This window comes from Hyaena hyaena, unplaced genomic scaffold (genome assembly GCF_003009895.1).
Source record: "Hyaena hyaena isolate Hyena2069 unplaced genomic scaffold, ASM300989v1 scaffold_916, whole genome shotgun sequence".
NCBI classification, from domain to species: Eukaryota; Metazoa; Chordata; class Mammalia; order Carnivora; family Hyaenidae; genus Hyaena; species Hyaena hyaena.
Genome location: NW_024081548.1, coordinates 210,142 through 223,120, shown reverse-complemented (window position 1 = coordinate 223,120; position 12,979 = coordinate 210,142). Strand labels below are relative to the sequence as shown.

At 36.8% G+C, this 12,979-nt stretch overlaps 1 protein-coding gene across 1 annotated transcript; it reads left to right on the top strand.

The window, feature by feature from the left end:
* Positions 1-243: 243 nt before the first annotated feature.
* On the top strand, positions 244-2,028 carry LOC120222838 (endogenous retrovirus group K member 6 Env polyprotein). The gene has a single exon (XM_039220842.1). The coding sequence runs from the start codon at positions 244-246 to the stop codon at positions 2,026-2,028; it is 1,785 nt and encodes a 594-aa protein (XP_039076773.1).
* Positions 2,029-12,979: the final 10,951 nt, after the last annotated feature.

Sequence of the window (12,979 nt, the reverse complement as noted above, 5' to 3'; positions counted from 1 at the left end):
AAGCGTCCGACTTTCGCTTAGGTCATGATCTCGCGGTTCGTGGGTTCGAGCCCCGCGTCGGGCTCTGTGCTGACTGCCAGCTCAGAGCCTGGAGCCTGTTTCAGTCTGTGACTCCCTCTCTCTCTGAGCCTCCCCTGCTCACGCTGTCTAGAGACATATCTCTCCTGGAAATAAATAAAACATTAAAAAATTTAAAAAAATACTGGGCAACCTTTTAATTCTACTAATCTGCTGTTGGCTATGATGGCTGTAATTACCTGTCAGGTAATGTATGCGCAAGCGATAGAACGTACCTATTGGGCTTATGTTCCTAATCCTCCTCTTGTGAGAGCTATCTCTTGGGGTGAACCTGAAGTACAGGTATGCACCAATGAAACTGCATTCTTCCCACCACCCGTGTGTGGAGGAATTGAACATTTATATCATCATATTAATCAATATAGCATAAGTAATGTTACTGTTGCAGTGGAGGGCCTCCCCTTGAACATTGGAGGACATCCCTTTTGCCTCTCTACAAGAAAGCATAATCATTACTCTTATAATACCTGGGGGGTAACATATAATAATTATCATCCTGCTGTCTTTACTGTGCTTATTTCCACCAGGGGATTCAACACGTCTACGACGCCAATGAGTCACCATCCTGATACCTTTATACCATTCTGCTCTTCTAATTTTTTTATTCCTTCCTTAGATTCTTTGGAATGGGAAAGTTGCCGAGGTTATAGGCCTTTTAAGGTCATGAACTATTCTGGATTTGTTATTGTAGATTGGAGCCCTGATCATGGCCAACTTTTAGAAAAATGGTCTAACAAAACTCTCAAATGGTATCGAATTAATGGTACTTTAATGGGTAATGGTAATGAAACCGTAAAACGGCAGCAGTTTGCACTTGTTTCCCCTCAGTTGCAATTGTTAGGGTATCCCCACTTTCAAGGGAAAATTTGGAAATTATGGGCAGTTTCAGGGAATCTCACTATATGGTCGGGAAACTATACTTTGAATATGACTGATAGTTCAGGTCCCTTTCATGTTAATTTGCATGTTAATAAATCTTATTCTGCTACAGCTTGTATAAAATACCTCTTTGCATTGTCGTATGAGAAATGGACTTGGAATGCTACAGAGGGGTCTATATCATGTAATGATTGTAATTTAACACAATGTGTAAATCAGTCATGGTGGAAAATTTTTGAAACACAAACCAACAACTCTGATTTTTCATTGGTGGTTGTTAAAACTCAAACTGAAGTATGGCTACCTGTAAATTTGACAAGACCTTGGTCGGACTCTTTTGCTGTATCTCATTTAGTAGCTGCTGTAGAGACCTTGCTTCACCGATCCCGACGCATGCTTGGAGTAATCATAGCTTCAGTTCTTGCAGTGGCTGCAATTACTGCAACCGCTGCTGTGGCTGGACTTGCTTTGCATCAAGGAATCCAAACAGCAGACTTTGTACGGGAGTGGCATAAAGACTTTCATTTATTGTGGCAACAACAACGAGATTTGGATACACAACTTGCAACTGATGTACTCAATCTTCAACATACTGTTTCTTGGCTTGGGGATCAATTAACTGTTTTATCCACAAGAAGTATGTTAAAATGTGATTGGAACTCCCCTCAATTATGTATAACACCTGTGTCTTTCAACATGAGTGAGGGCTGGGAAAAGGTGAAGAGGTCATTAGCAGGACATCAAAACCTAACTAAGGAAATTATGGAGTTAGAGCTACAAATTTTGTCTACATTCAGCAAAACGCTACCTGACATTACTGGGTCTGGTCTGTTAAAGGGTTTACAGGAAGGGATGAATAATTTGAATTCTCTTGGTCATGTATCTACTCTGATTGGAACTACTTTCAGGAATACCTTGCTTATAATACTCTTATGTTGTGTTATTATTGTAGTCTTCTGGTGCTGGCGAAGAAGGCAACAACTAAAAAAGGATAGACAACGCATTTGTGCTGCCTTACAGCTTGCTACTGCTTCTCAGAAAAAAGGGGGAGATGTAGGAGCCCAACAGTGACCACAAGAAAGAATGGTTGGGCGGAGCATGACTGCATACAGGATGTTCTGCCAATGGGCCTGCACACAATATCCAGGGTTAATGGTCCGCTCGCAAACGAGGGAATGTGCCCTCCTTGAAAATAGGGAGGAGGCTGGAGTTCTGGGCAGGCTTCTTAGTAGATATGCTGTGGTCACTGTCTCCCTTTGTTCCCCCCGTCCTTGGAATGTGCTTGGCTAGAAGAATGCGTTTCTTAGATTTTGGTATGTGTCCAGCTACCGGGGTATAAAAATAAACCCCACGAAGGCTTGGGGAGATTTTTCTCCCTCCGGCAGGAGTTGTGTCTTTGTCTGTCTTGTCTTTTTGTCATTTTGTTCACTACACCAGGTAACATGGCTTTGAATGACACACTCAACCGGATATACGGACTTAACAGATATATTCAGAACATTTCATCTTAGAGCACCAGAACACACATTCTTCTTAAGTGCACATGGAACATTCTCCAGAATATATCACATACTGGGAGACATATCAGCCCTCAACAAGCACAAAAAGATCAGTATCATACTGTGCATATTTTCAGACTACAGTGATATAAAACTAGAAATCAACTACATGAAAAAAATTGAAAACACCATGAATACTTGAATATTAAAGAATACCCTACCAAAGAAAGAATGGGTTAAACAGGAAATTAAAGATGAAGAAAGAGAAACACTTTTGCACTGCTGGTGGGAATAAGTGGTACAGCCTCTCTGGAAAATAATATAAAAGTTCCTCAAAATTTAAAAACAGAACTACCCTATGACCCAGCAATTGTACTACCAGGTAATTATCCAAAGGATACAAAAATGCTGTTTTGAAGGAGCACATGCACCCCAATGATTATAGCAGCACTCCTGACGATAGCCAAAATATGGAAAGAGCCCAAACCAAATTTCCATTGAATGATGAATGGATCAATGATTAAGGTGTATGTATATACACATACACAATGAAATATTACTTGATTGTCCAAAAGAATGATATTTTGCCATTTGCAACAACGTGGATGGAGCTAGAGTGATTTATGCTAATCAAAAAGTCAGTCAGAAAAAGACAAATATCTTGATTTCACTCATATGTGGAATTTAATAAATAAGACAGAAAAACATAAGGAAAGGTCTGGAAAAAGAAGATGAAAACAGAGAGGAAGACAAACCGTAAGAGACTCTTAAATACAGAGAACCTACTGAGGGTTGCTGATGGGGGTTGGGTGGTGGGATAGGCTAAATGGGTGAGGGACATTACGGAGGGCACTTGTTGGGATGAGTATTAGGTGTTATATGTAAGTGATGAAATACTAAATTCTATTCCTGAAATCATTATTAGACCATATGTTAACTAACTTGGATTTAAATTATAAAAATAAAAAGAAAATACAGTAATTATCCTACTTGACTCCAAATAGGTGACCTGATATTTCCTTCTGCAGATCTCCTAGGAATTCTCAAATTATTCATATAGTCCTATATTTTTTCCAGAATATATAAATATTGATCATGTTTATCAAATTTTGAAATATATGAGTATCTGGTTCATTGCGTTTATTCAGTTATATTTTTCAAATATAGTAATTCTATTTTATGTTTGAATATTTTTTGGTTTTCAAATTCTAATTTGTTTTTTATATTTTTTTTCTGATTTATTTTTGCAGAGATTTTTGAACATTTTTTCTTCTCCTACCCAGTTTTAGCTGTTTTCTGGTCTTCATTTCTTAAGATACTTTTTAAATTTTATTTTTGTATATTTCTAATCAATATTAACCTGGATCAAAATTAATATATTTTTGTTCATATTTCCTTTCGTATATCTTAAGTTTAGTGTTTGAATACTATTTTACAGAAATATTATTATTTTTTAAAGAAAACAGTTTTAAGTATTTTTGTAAATATTTTGTAAATTTATAACGTGATTTTACTATTCTTTCTTATTAACTTTTATTTTTGATATATGATGTCTAAAAGTCAATGTTATATACTTTAAGTAAATACATTGCTTTTTTATAGCTATTATTGAATTTTATTCAAAACTTGGGGTGAATAGCTTTCATATAACAATTACTAAATATTATACAGTACTATATATCTTTGTTATCCGTCTTTGCATTTCCCTCCATTTTTATAATAAAAAGCACACAATATTGCACTGTGTATTAACTAATTAAAGTTTAAATTAAAAATACATATAGATTCAAAAATGCAATTAATTTTAGACTAATAAAAATTATTGTCTTAATTCTTTCTGATTTTTTGTACCAATTTTATGACCAATAACCAAAACAGGATGGTTACAACAACAGCCACTCAGTGTATATGTGTAGTGTGAATAAATAAACTAAAGACTTGCAAAACTTTTGGCTTATATATTAACAAATTGCTTAGTTAAATTACTAAGGATCCTTTAAAACAGCCTACTGAAAATAGCTAATGTGTTATCTCAGTTCACTTACTGAAAACAAATGAAACGTCTTTTATTTTCTATATCTCTGTAAAATTTTAGGACTAATAGCTAATTACCTGTAAGGATAGATCCCCAAGGACCTTCTAAAATCCCAGTCCCCTCTGTTTCCCTAATATTTTTCCTAAATGGGAAAAAGTGCTTATACATTTTCTGTCTACTTCTTAGTGTCTAAAAAATGTCATATATTTAACTGAGGTGTCACTCAGAAGGAGGGAGCCTACGATAAGATCTCAAGACAGGAAGGTCCACATGTGACTCATCAGCTGACTTATGTTTGCCCAACTCTGACACTGATCTGCTTTCCAACCAGGAAATTCTATTTTTAAGATAGAATAGTTAAAATATAAAGAAATAAAAGATCAGAGTTGAATAAATTCAGAAGGCATAACATTTCCCTGGATGTAAAGGGAACCTTTGCTAGTTTCTCTGGAATTGTATAGAAAAATATGCATTTTAAGATGCACACATTATAATTGTGTTCTATTCATCATTAATAATTCTGTGCTGTATATTCATTGTATAATTTGTATGTCAAAACACACACAAGAATTATTATTTCTATTATTGTTTTGTCATGTAAATTTTATTACACTCTATTTCATTTATCATACTGGAATGGTGAATTTCTTAAAATTCCTCATATTGAAAGGCAAAAAGAATTAAGAAGTGGATTGTTTAGTAAAAATGATTTTAAAAACATGGTTTTTTACTATTTCCTCTTCATATATTTATATATGCTAACAAGAAAAAAGCTAAGCCTTAGAGAAGCTACATTTTTAGCTACTTAATAAATACTACATAATGACTAACAGTTTCTAGTGCATAATTTGAGAAAATATACAAGAGACAGACAGAAAAAGAGATAGAGTGAGGATGAGAGATAGAATGTTTTCCTCAGAACAGATTGTTTAATTTTTGGTCATAACAATGACAATGGAATATGATGCTTCCTGCCATAATGGTAGAAGAGCTCATTGAAAATATAAGCAGCAACGGGGCTGCTGGATGGCTCAGTCAGTTAAGCATCTGACTTCTCCTAAGTTCATGATCTCAAGGATCATGGTTTGAGCCCCACATGAGGCTCTGTGCTGATGGCTCAGAGCCTGGAGACTGCTTTGGATTCTGTGTCTCCCTATCACTCTCTCTGCTCCTTCCCCCCTCACAATCTGTCTCTCTTTCTCTCAAAAATAAATAAACATTTAAAAATTTTTAAAAAAGGAAAATACAAGCAGCAAAATTGCTGTTGTGATTCAGTGAACTGAGAAAAAATTCTTCAGTAAAACTCTTTGAAAATGTAATACCAAATGAGCAATGAACTTTAAATCTTTTTACATTTAAAACAATAAAATTGGGGGCACCTGGATGTATCAATCAGTTAAGTGTCTGACTTTGGCTCAGGTCATATCACAGTTTGTGGGTTCAAGCCCCACATTGGGTTCTGTGCTGACAGCTCAGAGGCTGAAGCCTGCTTCAGAACTGTGTTCCTCTTTCTCTCTCTGCTCCTCCCTCACTCACGCTCTGTCTCTCAAAAATAAACATTAAAAAATTTAAAACAATAAAATAGATTAATTATATAAAGAATATGAAACTATAAAATAACTAGACAACTGTACGGATAAAGATTTACCTAAACGATGGACAAAGCCATTGTAGAAAAAATACCATGAAAAAGAATTTAGGAATTGAAAAAAATTTTTAAATGTATATTTCTGAGAAAAAAAAGAGATCAATCATATAAAAAGATATTTTACAGTTGTGTCTAATAATAAACCATAAGCTAAAGTTCTGCTTTATATAAGAATCTCTTACATATTAATCAGAAAAAAGATTAATTTATCACATTTTGAAATGACAAGAATTTTGATAAAAAATGTGCAGACGACTTATAAATGCAGTTATTAAACAATATGTATTAAAGACACTAAATTTGTATAGAAAATATATATTTATTGGAGGATGGGAGTTGCCTTCACTTCTTTTGTTTCGAAAATATCTTAAACCATATTGTGTTGTTTATAAAACTCATTAAAAATGGAATAGGTATTTTTTAAAACATAAGTCAATGTAATATATCAGCAAATAACAAATAATGCCATTAATCTGAATAATTGTTTTTGCATAAGGAAAAACTGAATCCAGGATAATTTCAAAACCAGTTGAACTACTTGAACATTCTCATCCGAATGACACAGTTTAATGCAGTATTACATTCTTGGGTAAAGATAAATTCATAAAATAAAACTGTGGAAATAGAGAACTAAAGAGGTGACACAGTCTGATGGAACAAAATAAGCATTTTGTATTTAATCCAGAGTGTCTTGCACAGAAAAAAAAAATGACATCAGGTCAGAGTGTGATCATGAGATCTTAGAATACAGAAGTTGAGTTTAACTGACATATCTAGCCACTTGCGGTGGACAAGACCTAGCCTTTCTCCATCCATACTGGAATTCTTGGAGTTAACACAATTCCTCAACACCAGGCTATTTGCTTTCTTAATTTCCATAGGGTGAAATGGCCTTTCTTTGGTTCTTGAATCTTCTGTTGATATCCTGAGTTATAATTCCCTGACTTTCCCCCCTTTTATGATAATTATTATCAGAAATCATTGAATCCATATAATTTGCTTATCTATTTACTTTCTGCTTCACATTAACAGAACTGTAAGTTTGATAAAAGAAAAGATTTTATCACTTTGTTCATAGTATATTCCCTCATTATTATTTAGTGTGTGACACATGATAAGTATTCAATAAATACCTATAAAGTTGCTATTTATTAGAAGTCGCCTCAAAAAAAAGGAAAAACATACAATCTATTTCCTGTACGATTTCAATTTTGTCCTGTTTGCTCACTTTCAAATTTAAATTTTACAATATACAAATTCAATTTATGTTGAACATGCATACAAGCATTTTTTACATCATATGTGTCCAAAATTCTTGATTTCTTCTAAACTATTCTTTGGCTTCTCAGAGACATAAAATTAATATTCCAGGAAATATTCCCCTAAACCTTATTCCCCAAGATAGTATTCTTTAGCTAATAGCAATGCACCACCCTTATCCTCTACCTATGAAACAGAACTTTAAAATAATCAAATTTAATAATTTTGTCACTTTCACTTATTTATATCTTTTAGATGATTTTTGGAAACTTATTTATTACTTCCTACTGATTATTGAAGAAAACAAATAAGGGATGTTACGGGGTGATAATTACACAGAAGTTACAGTACTCTATGTTATCCTGGTTTAAATATTTTTTACCTCAAAGGTACAAGTATATTATAACATTAATCTCTTTAATGTGAGACAAATACTCTGAGATGAGAGTTATTATAACGATTCTTAAGAAAAGTGTCGAGGAGAGGGGCAAGATGCTGAGAAGTAGGGAGCTACGTACTTGCACTCGCGCCCATACATCACACGGAAAAGATCAGAAGCCATAGGAAACCTTATGAAACCCAAGACTTGGGAGAAAAAGGACACAGAATCCACTGAGAAAGCCTTCTAACGTAAGTGCGAACTGAGGAAGATAAAATCGGGCCGGGATCGGAGACTCCAGCGACTGGGGCGATACCCCTCTGCGGGGACTGAGAGGGGAAAAAGAGAGAGTACGAAACAGAAAAACGTCCGCTCCGGGAAAAACCTACTCAGACATAGAAAGAACGTGTGCGCCAAATGCCTGCGCGCCAGGTCCCCGCATACCAACTCGTTCAGGAGGGGTTGAGCGCACGGACTGCTTCTTTGTGCTTGCTCCTGGCTGGCTGGGCTTTTAGAGTAGCGGCGCGCCTGCCACGCCATTGTCCTCCTAGCTGGCTTGGACCCCTGGAGGAGTCACATGTGGGCACTGGACATCAGAGCTCATGGCTGGCTGGAACTCTAGAGGGAAGGCAAAGAGCTAAAAACTGGGAGATTTGCCCGCTAGTTCCTGTTTCTGGTAACAAGACATAGAGGGACCTGGTTTTCCTCACTCCAGCGGGCTCCGCGCACCCAGCAGGCAAACCCCCGCCCATGCTCGCCAGCCCAACCAAGAGAAGAGAGCAGCAATTCTGGCTCCACCCTCAGAGCTAGGCAGGAAGCTTGGAATTGCCCCAAGGGGATAAACTGCGAAGTTGTGTCTACAGAAATTTTAGTGGGGTGCACGGACTGGGATTTGGAGAATGGGACTGGCCTGGGTTGAAGAGCGCAACCAACTTTGGCTGCGCCCCTGGTATGGGGAGTTGAGAGGCCCAAAAAAGCAAGGTTGCGCTTGGTTCAAGAATGGACTGGAGCGCCGCCACCCTCCCCACAACCGCCAAGGCAGAACTCCAGCCTGATGCATTGGATCACACCATGCCCAACCCTGCTTGAGAGCTGCCCTCCTCCCACCCCCTTTTTTGTTTTGTTTTGTTTTATGTTTTTTTTCTCTTTTCTTTCTTTTTTTCCCAGAGCACTGACCTGATTAACTCTGGTCACCGGCTTGCTTAAACAATCACAACTAGTCCATTCCGTAGATGTAAATTTTACACCTACCGACATTTTCATCTCTTCCTCTTAGGAGTAATTAGACTATATAGTTTCTCTGGATGACATCAGCGTCCCTCTCACCTCTCCAACCATATTCCACCCTTTAGCTCTTTGAAAAAAGCTTCTTGTCCCTTCTGCCTATTGATTCTATTTCCAATTTTGCCTCCTCACCGCCCTGTCTTCTCACTATTTCTCTATGCTCTTCAACCAGCACCGCATACGCCCGGCTATTTAATTGTAGCTGGGAAATCTGGTTATATGCTTTAAACCGTTCTTTGTCCATCGGATTCCTTCTTTTTTCCTTTTCTTTTCTTCTTTTTGACCTTTTTATGTATATTTTATTTTCTATTATTCGCCCTCCCTCCTCCGTCTTTCATCTTAACTTATTCGTTTTCCCTCTCAGTTTACATGTTAGTTGGATTTGTCTGTGCATTTGTGTACCCCTACTCCCTGTGTGTTTGTCACTATGTTTTCTTCTCTAGGGCAACCTCAAGAAACATGTCAAAGTACACATGGTGGAGAGTCCCAAATATCACTACAAGAAGGAAAATAAAATAACCAAGGTCTCAACAAGAGAGACCAAGAGATACCATTCAAAAAACAGTCTCAGAAAGGATAGGCCCTGGACAGTCAAACAGTCTTCTTGGATACAGCAGCGCTCACAGGTGAAGGGAGCCTAACAAGTCTTTAAAACTAACAAGAGCCAGAACGAAAACTAAAATGATGAAACGAAAGAGCTCTCCTCCAAAGAAATTCCAAGAAGAATAGACAGCTAATGAACTGCCCAAAACAGATATAAGCAGCATATCTGAACAAGATTTTAGAATAATAATCATAAAATTAATAGCTGGGCTTGAAAAAAGCATAGGGGACATCAAAGAAAGAACGGCTGCAGACAAAATGGAGAATAAAAATAGGCATGATGAATTAAAAAATGCGATAAATGAGATTCATAATAAATTAGAGGCCTCCGATGCACGGATTGAAGAGGCAGAGAAGAGAATAAGTGATTTAGAAGACACCATTATACAAAAACAAAAAGCTGACAAAAAAAGAGAGACAAACTGATTCAGGAACACAAAGAAGAGTTAGAGAGCTCAGCACACGGTCAGACGCAACAATATCCATAACATACGAATCCAAGAAGAGGAAGAGAGAGGGAAAGTGCTGAAGGAGTGCTGGAACAAATTATAGAAGAGAACTTCCCCAACCTGGAAAGGGAAGTAGAAGTTGAAATTCAAGAGGCTAGGAGGACTCCCCTCAGACGTAACTTAAATCGATTTTCTGCACGACATATCATAGTAAAAAATGGCAAAATATAAGGACATAGAGAAAATTTTGAAAACAACTAGGGAGAAAAGGGCCCTAACATACAAAGGGAAACCTATCAGAGTGGAGACAGACCTACCTACTAAAACTCAGAGGGCCAGACAGGAATGGCAGGAGATCTTCAATGTGATAAACAGAAAGGATATGCAGCCAAGAATCCTCTATCCAGCAACCTGTCATTCAAAAAAAAGAAGAGATAAAAGGCTTTCTAAATAAACAGAAATTGAAAGAATTTGTCACCACTAAGCCAGCCCTACAAGAAATCCTGAGGGAGACACTCTGAAGGAAATGTTGCAAGGAACAGAGATACCAGAGACAACACCACAAACATGAACGCCACAAAGGACACAAAGACTCTAAACCCACATATTTCAATAATAACACTGAATGTAAATGGGCTGAATACTCCAATCAAAAGACATAGGGTAGCAGAATGGATAAAAAAACAAAATCCATCTATATGCTGTCTACAAGAAACTCCTTGTAGACCGTAAGATACCTTTAGATTAAAAGTAAGGGGATGGAGAAATATATATCATGCTGCTGGAAATCAAAAGAAAGCTGGAGTAGCTATACTTATATCAGATAAACTGGACTTTAAATTAAAGACAATAACAGGAGATGAAGAGGGCACTACATAATAATTACAGGGTCTATCCATCAGGAAGAACTAACTATCATAAATGTCTATGCACCAAATATGGGAGCTCCTAAATATCTAAAACAATTAATCACAAACAGAAACAAACTTGTAGATAAGAATGTGCTAATAGCAGGGGACTTGAATACTCCGCTTACAGCAATTGATAGGTCAACCAGACAGAAAATCACTAAAGAAATAATGGACTTAAAAGACATATTGGACCAGATGGATCTGACGGATATATTTAGAACTTTACATCCTGAGGACAGGGAATTTACTTTCCTCTCAAGTGTGCATGGCACATTCTCCAAGATAGATCACATACATAAAGGGACATAAAGCAGCCCTTAATAAATATAAAAGAATCGAGATCATACCATGCACACTGTCAGATCATAATGCTTTGATCTTGAAATCAATCACAGGAAGAAGTCTGGAAAGCCTCCAAAAACATGGAGGTAAAAGAACACCCTATAAAGATCGAATGGGCCAGTCAGGTAATTAGAGATGAAATAAAAGATATATGGAAATAAATGAAAATGAAAACACAACAATCCAAAACCTATGGAATGCGGCAAAGGCAGTCTTAAGAGGAAAGTACATTGTTTTCCAGGCCTATTTCAAGAAATTAGTAAAAGCGCAAGTCCAAAATCTCACAGCTCACCTAAAGGAACTAGAGGCAGAGCAAAAAGAATGCCCTAAACCCAGTAGAAGAAGAGAAATTTAAAAAAAAAAAAAAATTAGAGCAAAAATAAACAACATTGAGACCTAAGAAACAGTTGAACAGATAAATCAAACCAAGAGTTGGTTTTTTGAAAAAATAAACAAAATTGACACACCTCTAGCCAGACTTATCAAAAAGAGAGAGCACCCAAATAGACAAAATTATGATGGAAATAGACTTATTACCACCAACCCTTCAGAAATACAAGCAATTATCAGGGAATACTATGAAAAATTATATGCCAACAAATTGGACAACTTAGAAGAAATGTACAAATTCCTAAACACACACTTGCTACCATAATTCACACGGGAAGAAATAGAAAATCTGAACAGACCCATAACGAATGAAGAAATCGAATCAGTTATCAAAAATCTCCAAACAAATAAGAGACCTGGACCTGATGACTTCCCGTGGAATTCTACTAGACATTTAAAACAGGATTGATCCCAATTCTTCTCAAGCTATTCAAAAAATAGAAAGCGAAGGAAAACTCCCGGACTCGTTTTATGAAGCCAGCATCACTCTGATTCCCAAGCCGGTCAGAGATCCAGCTAAAAAAGAGAACTACAGGTCAATATCCTTGATGAATACGAATACAAATATTCTCAACAAGATCCCTGCAATTCGAATCCAGCAGCACATTAAAAAAATCATCCACCACGATCAAGTGGAATTCATTCCTGGGTTACAGGCCCGTTCAACATTCACAGATCAAAAACTGTGATGCACCACATCAACAAAACAAAAGATAAACACCATATGATCCTGTCGATAGATGCAAAAAAAGCATTTGACAATATACAGCATCCCTTCTTAATAAAGACTCTAGAGGAAGTTGGAATAAAAGGAACCTACTTAAACATCATAAAAGCCATCTATGAGAAACCTTCGGCTAACATCATCCTCAATGGGGAAAATCTGAGAACTTTCCCCCTGAAATCAGGAACACGACAGGGATGTCCACTCTCACCACTGTTGTTTAACATAGTGCTTGAAGTCCTAGCATCAGCCATCAGACAACAAAAGGAAATCAAAGACATCAGAATTGGCCAAGAGGACGTCAAACTTTCACTTTTCACAGAAGACATAATACTCTATATAGAAAACCCGAAAGACTCCACCAGAAGCCTATTGGAACTGATCCAAGCATTCGGCCAAGTTGCAGGGTACAAAATCAACGTACAGAAATCGTTTGCATTTTTATACACCAACAATGAAGCAACAGAAAGAAAATCAAGAAGCTGATCCCATTCACAA